General features: G+C 30.4%; 1 protein-coding gene across 1 annotated transcript; it reads left to right on the top strand.

Moving 5' to 3' along the window:
* The first annotated feature begins 7,742 nt into the window (after positions 1-7,742).
* Positions 7,743-10,602, top strand: LOC145558176 (uncharacterized). The gene is made up of 2 exons (XM_081619324.1): positions 7,743-8,268; positions 9,387-10,602. The coding sequence occupies exons 1-2, from the start codon at positions 7,887-7,889 to the stop codon at positions 10,283-10,285; spliced, it is 1,281 nt and encodes a 426-aa protein (XP_081475450.1). The 5' UTR covers positions 7,743-7,886; the 3' UTR covers positions 10,286-10,602.
* The last annotated feature ends 2,166 nt before the right edge of the window (positions 10,603-12,768 follow it).

Below are 12,768 nucleotides of genomic sequence, written 5' to 3'. Positions count from 1 at the left end.
GACGAGGTTGTCCAATCCACCAAATCATTTTGGTCCCAAATGACCATTTAAAATAAAAGTTTAGCGCGATGCAAGAATGGGCGCGACTCCATTCTCACAAAGTTAGTCTAGGATCCCATCTAACTTTCATTATAAAATAAAATTTAAATACCAAAAGAGAAGAGGACATGTTGATCAAACAAGCCTCGAAAAGCCACGGGCTACCACCGTGTACCCCAACCCATAATTGTCAATACTCTAGAAGTGCACGCTTTCCAGAGTTTTATTGCTCATCCATGTTTCACTTTACGTGATTACAATTTTAATTAATAGCCGACTCAATCAAGAAGACCATACATAACAATCATACATCAATTCGCTTTTAATCTTATTTAGGACAATGGTGATCACATCACAAGTTGACCTTTAATTCCATTAAACTTCCAAATTATCCAAATTGTTGAACATAGTCAACTCACCTAGCCATTTCGGCTTAAGCCACCTTTACTCAACATACTAACAATTCATGATTGAGTAATAAAATAAAATAAATAACAACCTTGTGGAATAATTAATAAATTCATTCCATTTAAACCATTAAATTCCAATCCTTTAATAATCCAAATGTGGTTAACAAACCAATCCAATAAAATATGTTTGTATCAACATTCCATACAAATAATTAATCCAATATAATTCAACATGTTTGCATCCATAATTCCATACAAACATAATCAATTCACCAAAACATGTCTCATAAACATAAGCACATGAATTAATTAAATGTATAACCAAACAATTTTCATCCAAGTGTTCTCTAATCATGAAACTAAGTTCTTTTCTATTGGTACCTAAACATGATACTATTTACAACGAAGTAGACACGTACGTACCTCGTATAAACAATCCTTTGTGCCACTTTTAATCACTTAAAAGTCTCCTAAGAAATAATCACTTCCTAGAAAACAAGCAACAATAATAAATTAATATATACTTAACCAAATTTCCAGCAATATAATTTAGATTAAAACTCCTTAAAACTTCATTAAAAACATGTTTTTATGGTTAATTATGCATTAGAAATACAATAGGAACAAAAGCCCCAATTTAATTAGTCATAAGAACCCTAAAATCCCAATTTAAATAAATTGAAACCCTAGGTTTTAAAATTATAAAATCTGAAAATTATAACAACAATTATAATCTGAAATTATTAGTTTAAAACATAAAAACATGATTTTGATACTAAAAATATAAACTTTATACTATAAAATCAAAAACCTAAAACTAATTATAAACATTAAGCATAAAAAAAACTTCGTTAAAAATCAAAAACTGCCCGAAAATCATATTTAGAGGCTGAATTTGTCCACGAGAGGGTGGTTCTCACTACCAAAGGTAGTGAGTCTTTATTAAAACATTGTTTCCACATGGAAAACACTACTTTTTTTGTCAAAATCGGATGAGTTCAGAACCTGATCAGGATTAAAACGGGATTAATATTAACGAACCAAAATCTAAACATTAAAACACGAATTTACGTGTTCAAAATAATCTGGAATTAAGTTAAACTAATTAGTAGTATAATCACCAAAATTTCAAAACATCATTACTATAAAAGCCCTAAATCGATTGTTCATAAAAACCCTAAAATCATGATTTGCAATGATTAAAAACCCTAGGTTATTAAATTTACAAAATCTGATAATTATAACATTTATGAAATCTGAAATTATAAAGTTTAATCATCAAAATCTGAAATACAATTTGATACTAATTAAATTAATTTCAAACAATAAAATCAAAACTCATAATCAATAATTATAATTACACAAATTAATAAAACAAAGGAGAAAGAAAATAAGACTAACCTCTTGTGTGGGGAAATTTTTGGGGATGTATGGGGTATTTATAGGAGAGAGGGTAGTAGGGTAAGGAGGGATATTGGGCCTCATGAAATTAATGGGTCAATTAAGAAAGTAAACTGGGTTTGGTTTGTTTGTTGGACATAAATTATAGAAGGAAGGTTCATAAAAAGTTCTTTGTAATAAAATCGTTTATCAACCCCAAAAATAATTTGAAACTTTTGAAATTAAATTCCGGAAAAATACAAATAAATATTATAAATAATATATAATTTCATTTATAATATATTTAAAAATATGGGGGATTACAATAAAATACTCAGGACATAAATGATATATTCAGGTTTAAGAAATTATATTCAGAAATAAAAAAAAAAAATATTATTGCACACAAGAATTAAAATTTGAAAAGTCATGACCTTCCCTCTTCTAAAACATTAACACTCAGAACACTCAAAAAACACGTAAAATCATTTAAAAGACATAAAATTAATTGAATAAAATTAAATGTATTTACTAGAACCGAGGTTAATTATAAATGAAAAACACATATTTGAAAAGGCATGACCTTCCCTCTTCCTAAACTTTGCACTAATTCATGTTCTAAACACTATATATAAGATACCACAGTGTACAAGAAACTATATTAAGGAAAAAAAAAATTCATATAAAAATATAAATTGCTTCAGTTTGAATTTTAATCATTTTTATAAGAATATAACTACTGCGAACTACTGCTATTACAAAAGGTATATTTTTTTTCATTCTATGATCTTACATTTGTTAGTTTATTTTATTTTGTTTTGTTATGATTTATGTGTTTTTTTTTTTTTTTTGGTTAGATGGCTAATCATATTGCACACCCAGTTGATGCCTTAGAAGATGCACATCCAGCATTAGCTGTTGAAGAGATATTATGCATGCATATTTTTCCTAGGTGCACCTTCAAAGCGCAGGCAATGATTAATTGTACATGTAAATATTATAATGAATTATGGTATTACAAATTTTGGATTCCAGAAATAGTAAGAAGAAATCATAATTCAAATGAATGGTGGGTTGCATATGACATTATGAGGCATAATGGTTATGGTTTTCACAATGGAATGGTGCAAGACTGGGCTGAATTTTTTGATGGATTACGTTTAATTTTTGAGGAAGAAGAAGCCAACAAGAAAAAGAGAAAAAGAGAAGAGGCAATCCAACCAGGAAGAGAAGAAAAAAGAATAAAAATAGATGATGTTATTAGTAGTTTATGTTCAATGTTTTGCAGTTTATTATATTTGAATTAATAAACATAACATTTCAGTAATATGTAATTTATTTTTAAATTTTAATGATTTTATTTTATTTTTCATTTTGTATGACGTTATTAAATTATTATATGTTTTTTGAAGTTTATAATACTCAGGAATTAACATATCTTAGTCAGGAATTAGATATTTTAGATCAGGTATTACAATATATTAGTCAGGAATAAAATTAACTCTTTGAGGTTTAAGATAATATTAGTCAGGAAACAGATAATAATAGTCAGTAATTTTATTATCAAATATATATATTTAGTAATTAAATGTTTTTAAATTTATAATACTCAGGAATTAAGAAATGTTAGTCAGGAATTAGATAATGTTGTTCAGAAAGCTGATAAAGATAGTCAGTTTTAGGATAATAATATTCAGATATATCATAGCATATAGAAATTTTATTTTTTTATCAAATCAGAAATTTTTTTCTTGTCAGAAATTACAATATATTAATCAGGAAATATATTATTTTAGTCAAGAAATAGATAATGATAATTATTAATTATAGGAATTGGAAAGAAAAGAAATAATATTAAACAGGAAATAGAAAATGATAATCAGGTTTAAGTTAGTAATAGTCAGTTTTAAAATAATTATAGTTAGGTTTACATTATTTTCACTAATTTTTTTTAGGAAATAGGTTTCCATAGGAATAAAATTAATTCAGTCAGAATTCATATAATATTAGTCAGGAATTATATTGTCTGCAACAATAAATTACAAAGCATTTAATAATAAACATAACATTTCGGTAATATGTAATTTATTTTTAAATTTTAATGATTTTATTTTATTTTTTGTTTTGTATGACGTTATTAAATTTTAAATGTTTTTTGAAGTTTATAATACTCAGGAATTAACATATCTTAGTTAGGAATTAGATATTTTAGATCAGGTATTACAATATATTAGTCAGGAATAAAATTAACTCATTCAGGTTTAAGATAATATTAGTCAGGAAATAGATAATAATAGTCAGTCATTTTATTATCAAATATATATATAGTAATGAAATGTTTTTAAATTTATAATACTCAGGAATTAAGAAATGTTAGTCAGGAATTAGATAATGTTGTTCAGAAAACTGATAAAGATAGTCAGTTTTAGGATAATAATATTCAGATATATCATAACATATAGAAATTTTATTTTTTTATCAAATCAGAAATTATTTTCTGGTCAGAAATTACAATATATTAATCAGGAAATATATTATTTTAGTCAGGAAATAGATAATTATAATTATTAATTATAGGAATTGGAAAGAAAAGAAATAATATTAAACAGGAAATAGAAAATGATAATCAGGTTTAAGTTAGTAATAGTCAGTTTTAAAATAATTATAGTTAGGTTTACATTTTTTTCACTAATTTTTTTTAGGAAATAGGTTTCCATAGGAATAAAATTAATTCAGTCAGGATTCATATAATATTAGTCAGGAATTATATTGTCTGCAACAATAAATTACAATGCATTTAATAAATTTACAGAACATAGTATACCTATTATACTTGCAGCATCTTCATCTCTTTCTTCATCATCTCTTTCTTCATTTATATTGTCTCCTAAAATTACATTATCTGCTGCATTCATCATTAGTGTTAGTATATTTGGATTTCATTCTAAAATTATCAAAAAACTGGATTCAAATTAAAATTTATTTTTCTGCGACATGTAATATATACAATTCATGAAATATAAATTAATCCTGATTTCAAATTCGATTGGAATATAAATTAATCCTGATTTCAAATTCGATTGGAATATAAATTAAGCCTGATTTTCAAATAAGTCGAAATTAACTACGATCTGAAATTCGATTGGCATTGATTGCTTATAATAAGTCGAAATTAACTTGAATTTAAATACGATCTGATATTAAATCGAAATTTACTACGATCTGAAATTCAATTTGGCTTGCATGCGAATTATAAGTTGAAATTCATATTTCAAATTCAAGAACTATATAATTTTGAAATACAATCTGAAATCATTAACTATATAATTTTGAAATTCTTAAATATGATTCGAAATTGCATACAATCAAAATTATGAACTAAATTGTACCTTTTTCAGCAGTAATTGAGCTAGAAATTGATTCAATAGGTGAATCAGAATCTCCTTCAATCATCATTTTATTATTTGATTTCTCCATTTTTTTATGAAATTTGAAGATTTGAATTCTCTGAAATTTGAGGAAATGAAGTGGTTGAAATTCGACGAAATGAAATTTCAGTAAATGACGGCGCACGAAATTTTATAAAAATGATGAAAACGAAATCGAAAATTCAGACACTATATAAAATGGCGCGCGGGCTTTGGTCGGGTTGATCAGGCCCGCGCCTTTTTAAATAAGGAGCCCGAAGGCCCGCGCCTTTTTAAATAAGGCCCGGACTCACGTGAGTCCAGTCTCACGCAAAATGCTTTGCTACTTTAAATGACCCATTTTTAAAGCAATAAAGATGAAGTAATATGTTGTAGACAAGTGATTGGCCAAAGAGAGATAAAGGGATGGAAGAAAATTTTCCTATGCATATGTATTGTTCTAGTTTGTAAGGAAATTTTAGTTGAAAGGACAATACAATTTCAGCTCAAGTTTCCTTGTAAAAATTTGGATGCAACCTATAAATGATTAAATACCATCATTTTTTTTAATATGATATTTTTGTATTCGCAAAAGTCTTCACTTAGAATCATGGATGACAATATTTTGGACTCAATTATTGTCAACAATAACATGAGATTGATAAAAATAAGTATTAAAAAGGTTTAACCTACAATAAATATTTATGAATTTAACACTAATATAGATTCTAGTATGAATGAATTTGAGATGAGTTTCTCAATTTTTGATATTTTTTACTTACGCTCATTCATTTAAAAAATTCTATAAGGAAATGAAAAGGAATAGACTAGCTAAGTATTGACAATTTTGTCTTACAAATTAATATCTTCCTTGTAATAAATAAAAGTGTTTTTTAAAAAGATGTGATCCACAAATATTGGTCACGCAAAGTTGCAATCTCACTATGAAATTACATTTATGTGTTATTTCATTAAACACTAATCTACATGACTACACCTACTTGTTAAATTAAAGTAAATGATCAAATAATTAATAAAACAAATACTTGGCTAGGCTAGGCTAGGCAAGCGTTTGTTCCATTAGAAACGCACACTATTGAAGGTTTACATTGTTTGATGAGCTATCAACACATATAACACTTATACAAAGTAAGTAGTATTTCCTATAAATCTATAATGTATTTTAAAGTTAAGTGTAGGCGAATGTATTGTTAGATATATCCGAGTATGTGATAGACACGTTAACATTAAGTAATTACTACTTCGTATATATATTTTCTGCAAGAAATAATTACTATATTTGTGTTTTATTATCTTAGAATGATTTATTATTGATGAGTATAACATTTTTTTTTTGGACGGGAAGTAATAATATCATTAAATAATAGTTATACGGCATCTACAGTAATAAAGATCTGTAAACCACAGATTTAGAGAAAATATCATAACTTTTACAATCAAAATCATAACTAATTTGCATATTTGGCATAGCTCATACTCCACCGCTTCAAGCTTGACGCGAGCAATGATTTTCGATGTTTTTGCATCTTTCCAAGTTGAGACCTCCGCAATCTGCGCTGATGTTTTGATCGACCAGTTGATGACAAATCCCATACCCATAGGAATCCAAATCACCTTCCCAATTATTATAAGAACCCTAAAAATAAAATTCTCATCCATAGATGAGAATCAAAATCCCAAAAAATTGGAAAAAACCCAGAAAATTGGGAAAGACTCTCACAGATGGAGAGAACAAAACACAACAAAACGTAAAGCAAAATAAAAAACTAAATTGAATTAAAGAAAAAGGGTCGGAAATAGTCTAATTTCCGAAGAAATTAGACTATTTCCGGCCTAAACGGCCAAGAAAAACTAAAACCCTAGAAAAGAGAGGAGAGAAAAGGAAAAAAGGGGCGGCTATATTGATGAGTATAACATATTACTACCTATTAATGTATTTTGGAAATTTCACCTATTTTAATTCGCGCCACATTTATAGAGAGGGTAATAGAGCAACAGACTATGTTGCTTCTTTGGGCCATTTATGCAAGCTCACCAAGATATTGATCTGTTTATAGATAGTAAATTTTTTATTTTTTTAATTTTTTTTTTAATTTTTAGGGTATAGTCTTGAAAGAAGATAATTCTTTTTTTTTTTTTGATAACCGAAAGAAGATAATTCTTTTTTTTTTTTGATAACCGAAAGAAGATAATTCTAACTTCTTGTTCACCTCGTCAAAAAAAAAAAAAAAAAAACTTCTTGTTCACCTTTCCATTATAAAAAAAATAGTAATGTATTTCTTCCAAATAGAAGATTATAAGTCCTAATTTTAAGCTTTCTAATTAAAAGGTAAATACTAAAAATACTCAAAAATATACCGGGTGAATGAGTCACGCACACCTCACGTGCACAACCAACAGTTGGAGTTAGGACTTCGGAGTTGGAGCATCTTATATTCTGTCGTCTTTCTTCCTCACTCTCTATCAACATTCAACAACCCATCATTTTCCGACTTCAATTCAGAAAAGGGGAAATTAGGAATTGAGATCAATCAAATTAAAAAATTAGGGTTTGCTTTTCAAACCCTAATCAACATCCCTCTTCTAATTTATTCCCCTTTCTCTCTGTCCCACCCTAATCGAAGAATCAATGTCAATGGCGGAGATGATGTCAAAGGAGAGAGAAACTAGGTACACCCACAACAATGGCGAATCAACAGCGTGCATTAACGAAGCCCTAAGAGACGATGAATTAAGAGCAATTCTTGCGAAATTAGAGTGCACTAAAGATAAAGAAGTGTTTGGATTAGTGTGCAAGAGATGGCTCCATCTTCAGAGCTCCGAGAGAAGGAAGCTCTGTGCGCGCGCTGGTCCCCACATGCTTCGTCGCTTGGCTTCGCGGTTTGTTGGGTTACTTGAGCTCGATCTGTCGCAGTCTCTGTCTCGGTCTTTTGGTATCACTGATTCTGATCTTTCTGTTGTTGCTGATGGATTCCCTTGTTTGCGCAGTCTCCATTTGTGCAATTGTAAAGGTAATTTTTTTAAAAAAAATTGGTGGGTTTTTTTTTTTTTTTTTTTTTTTTTTTTTTGTGTGAAAGATTGGAAATTTTGATGTTTTGTGTTGAGTTATGGGTTTATGTGAAAGAGTTCAACTTGTTATCATTTTCTGTGGAAAATTTACAGGTTTTGGTGTTATTTGATTATTCAATAATCGTCTGTTTGGAATTTGAAAGGTGGGGTGGTATATATAAAGGGGTGTCTTGAGGAAATTTGATTAATTTTGTAACAAATTTGTGTTACTTTTAGAGGAAATTTTGATGGTTGTTAATTGGGTTTGCGCATTCTCCATTTGTGCAATTGTAAAGGTAATTTTTTTTTTTTTAAATTGGTGGGTTTTTTTGTGTGAAAGATTGGAAATTTTATGTTTGATGTTAAGTTGTATATGGGTTTATTGAAAGAGTTCAACTTGTTGTCATTTCTGTGGAAATTTGACAGGTTTTGGTGTTACTTAATTTTTTAAATCGTCTGTTTGGAAATTGAAAGGAGGGGTGGTAGATAAAAAGTTGTTAATTGGGTTTGAGTTCAATGTAGTTTATGTAGTCCTAGCTTGTTTATGAGCTTTTAAATGTTGAATGTTGAGATTAGAAATTAATTGGTGCTGTGTTTATTGTTATATAATTGGAGTTTTCTTAGGTGAAGCTTTCACTGATAGTATTCCCAACGATTTAGCTCATTCTGGATTTGAGAAAGGGAGTTTAGCTAATCAGCTAGTGGTTTTGAACTTTGAATTACATGTTAAATGTTTCGAGTTTTGGAGTAATGAAGAATGAGCAACAATAAGAAACTGATGTGCAATAATAAGCAAAAATTCTTATGTTTTGACTTAATGTTGAAAGAACAAAAATAATCATTTTTGTTCTGGTTTTTGAAGCACCTTTGGAACTGTTTTTGAAGTTTTAGGTTTTGTTCTTCTTAAATCAGGTGAAAGGAACTTGTATTCATCCAAATTTTCTCTAAAGTACCACACCTCGCTTTAACATCATCGATTTCATAGTCCCCAAAACTTTAATGCTATTGGCTTTCTTCTTTGTGCTATCATGGATTCTCTCCAGTTAAAGAAGCTGCAAAAAGTTTGCTACATGATTTGCAGGTATTACAGATGCTGGACTACTGGCAATAGGAAGTAGTCTCCATTCTTTGCAAACTCTTGATCTATCACATTGCAAAAAAGTGACAGACAAGGGATTGTCTGCTGTGGCTAAGGGCTGCAACGACCTAAGATTCTTGCGCCTTGAGGGCTGCAGATTCATTACCAATAGTGCATTAAAAGCTCTGTCTGAAAATTGTCGTAATTTAGAAGAGTTGGTCCTGCAAGGGTGCATGCGCATAACTGACTCTGGACTTACCGTACTTGCCAGTGGATGTAGACAACTAAAGTATTTAGATCTGAACAAATGCACCAATATAGGAGATGCTGGGATCTCTAGTGTCTTGGAAACCTGTTATGCTTCTCTAAGGACTCTCAAGGTATGGGATTGCTATAAAGTTGGAGATGGTGCTATCTCCAATTTGGCTAAGGTTTGCAAGAGTATAGAGACTCTAATTATTGGTGGTTGCCGGGACATAACTGACGAGTCTATTAAATCCTTGGTGCTCTCTTGTCATTACAGTCTTAAGAATTTGCGGATGGATTGGTGTTTAAGCATCACTGATTATTCAGTGAGCTGCATTCTAATGAATTGCAAGAATCTGGAGGGGCTGGATGTGAGGTGTTGCGAAGAGCTGACCGATGGTGCTTTTAGTGGATTAGGCAGAGGAGATGACCATGCAGCAAATCTGAAGGTTTTGAAGCTCGGTAATTGTCCAAAGATCACGTTGTCGGGACTAGCCATAGTTCTAGATTCCTGCAAACTCTTAACATACCTTGATGTTTCTTCATGCCCACACATTACAAAAGCTGGTCTTGATGAGGCTGGACTTCAGATTCCCGAAACCTGTAAAGTGAATTTTAATGGAAGCTTGACAGAACCGCTGGACATGTTGGTTTGAGCATGTTATAGTCTTTGGGTATACATTTGTGCATCCTTGTTCAGTGTTTTGGCATGTGGAATAAAAGGTAAGGGTTATGCTATCCTCTTCCCTTTCGCATGGTAGTGAGTGTTGGTGGCGTGCATCCTGTTATCTTGTTTCTCTAGTTATTTTTTCTGCTGCAGAATTCTGTGTGTAGTTTGGTGTAGAAAATGTACTATAGTATCTTTGTAGCATTGTTTGTTGGACTTCATGGCAATAATTATATGAATCTGTTATGTACTCTTGTAATTTAGGGTTGGATCTTGTATACATATATTATAACACATTTCTGAGTCTTCCATCGTTTTGCCTGGCATTTATCTGTCAAATGATATTTTTCGTTGAACCAAACGGAGCCATAGTTGTTTACTTGTCTTTAGTAGCCAATAGGTCCTCTTTCCTCTAGGAGGGCATTTCTCATCGTCTAATTTAAGTAGACATGACAAAATTGACCATACTTGACCTGAACTTAAATTGTACTTGTATATGAAATCTCATAATATGATTTTGAACTGTTAAGAAATTGACTTGAAACGACCAGTTAAGGCATCACTAGAATATGACCCGAACTGAACGATTATTTGATTGGATTACTGCTTGTTACTATTAGGACTTAGGAGTATCGGCTAATATAGAGTTCTACATTGCTCAAGCCCTGATTAATAATACTTGATTACTGTAACAACAGTCATGTATTGCTATAAACAGAAGCGTTTTGAACATCATTTATTTATGTTATCTTTGTATTATGGAAGTAAAGATAGCAACAACCAAACAAGATTAAAAAAAACTTGAAACTTACAGTCCTAACTAAACTAGAGAGTATATTAGAGTACAACCGTTGGACCTGTAGGTGGGATTATATCAGGCGTTGGTGTTGATGGCAGTGGGTCTATTTCCGGTACGTTAGGCGGAACAACATCAGGCGGCTGACGAGGTGGAACCTCCGGTGGTGGGAATATATCAGGTCCAGGAGGGGAAGGGATGGGCGTGTGTGGAATCTCTGGTCCTGGTGGATTCGGTGTGGGATCAGGCGTTGGTATATGCGGTTTAATCTCTGGTTCAGGTGCAATGATGAACTCGTTGGGTTCAGACGGGGTTGGAGGCATCTCAACCGGTGTAGGCAGGTTAACTTCTTGAGTGCGCCTCGTAGGGAACTCGGGCGGTGTCGTGGACATGGACGTGGTCGTGGACATGGCAGCTATAGGCCTTGGAGTAAAGGTTAGGTGATTGTAAGGAGAATGAGGAGTTATGATTAATTTGTTAGGGACATAAAGTGGTATTGATTTCTTCAAAAGATTGAACAAAGGAGATGAAGAAAAGCAGCTTGTCATATCTTCAGATTTTGGTATGTTTTGGACTAAAACTAGAACAAGGATATGTTCAAACTAAACTTCACTATACTATACAAATTCTGTTTGCCTGGGTTTCATGTTAATGACACCTGCAGTTATACGTGTTACATTTGAAACGTGGACTTCATTGGTTTAATCACAGCAATTTATTTTTTATTTTTTTATTTATGGGAACTTCATGGGCTTATGCCGTACTCATTTATGGACCAACCCAATAAATTAATGAATTTATATCTGGTTCCGCCACATATTCTTAGGTGCACACTCATGTACCTAGATTTAGGTGTAACAACAGCAAAATATGAACATTAGCTTTTCAAAAAGTGAACATTAGTTTCTTCTCCTTTATTTTTCTCCTTCATTTTTTTATTTTCTCTCTCCTCTGTTTTTTAATTTTTCCCCCTTTTTTACACTTTTTTGATTGAATTTGTTTCTTACAACATGAAAGTAGTTATTAAGTATGAATTTTTGTGTGAATTTCGATTTTGTGCTTTAATTTCGATTGATTAAGGTATATATGAAAATTTGAATTCACAAATTATACTCCATTTTTTCTCCTTCCTTCTTTAATTCCTTTTTCCTCTATTTTTTTTTCTATTTTTCTCGTTTTTTCTATTTAACGATTGAATATGTTACTTACAATATGGAATTGGTTGTTTATCTGATTTTTTTGAATTCATATGAATTGAATTTTTTTTTTTTTTAGCTTCGATCAATTTCATTTGTGTATGAATTTCATTTGATTTTCTGCATTTTTTTTATCAATGAACATAATAATGCAAAATATGAACATATGCATAGGTTCCCTTAAATGTGAACATTAGCTTTTCAGAAAGTGAACATAAGCATAAAACATATGAACATATGCATTTCAGAAAGTAAACATAACAATTCAAAATATGAACGTAAGCATTGGTTTCCTTAAAGTGAATATAACCATTTAAAAGATGAACATATGCGTAAAAAAATATGATCATATGCATTTAAGAGAGAGAAGATATGCATAAACAGACTTAATGAGAACAACAAATATTTACTATGAATATTTACACTATGAACATATAAAATATTATTATGAATATAAAGCATTTTATTAAGAACATAAAA

This window comes from Chenopodium album, chromosome 9 (genome assembly GCF_948465745.1).
Source record: "Chenopodium album chromosome 9, dcCheAlbu1.1, whole genome shotgun sequence".
NCBI classification, from domain to species: Eukaryota; Viridiplantae; Streptophyta; class Magnoliopsida; order Caryophyllales; family Amaranthaceae; genus Chenopodium; species Chenopodium album.
The sequence above is the reverse complement of the archived record's forward strand: the minus strand, read 5'-3'. Positions and strand labels throughout refer to the sequence as shown.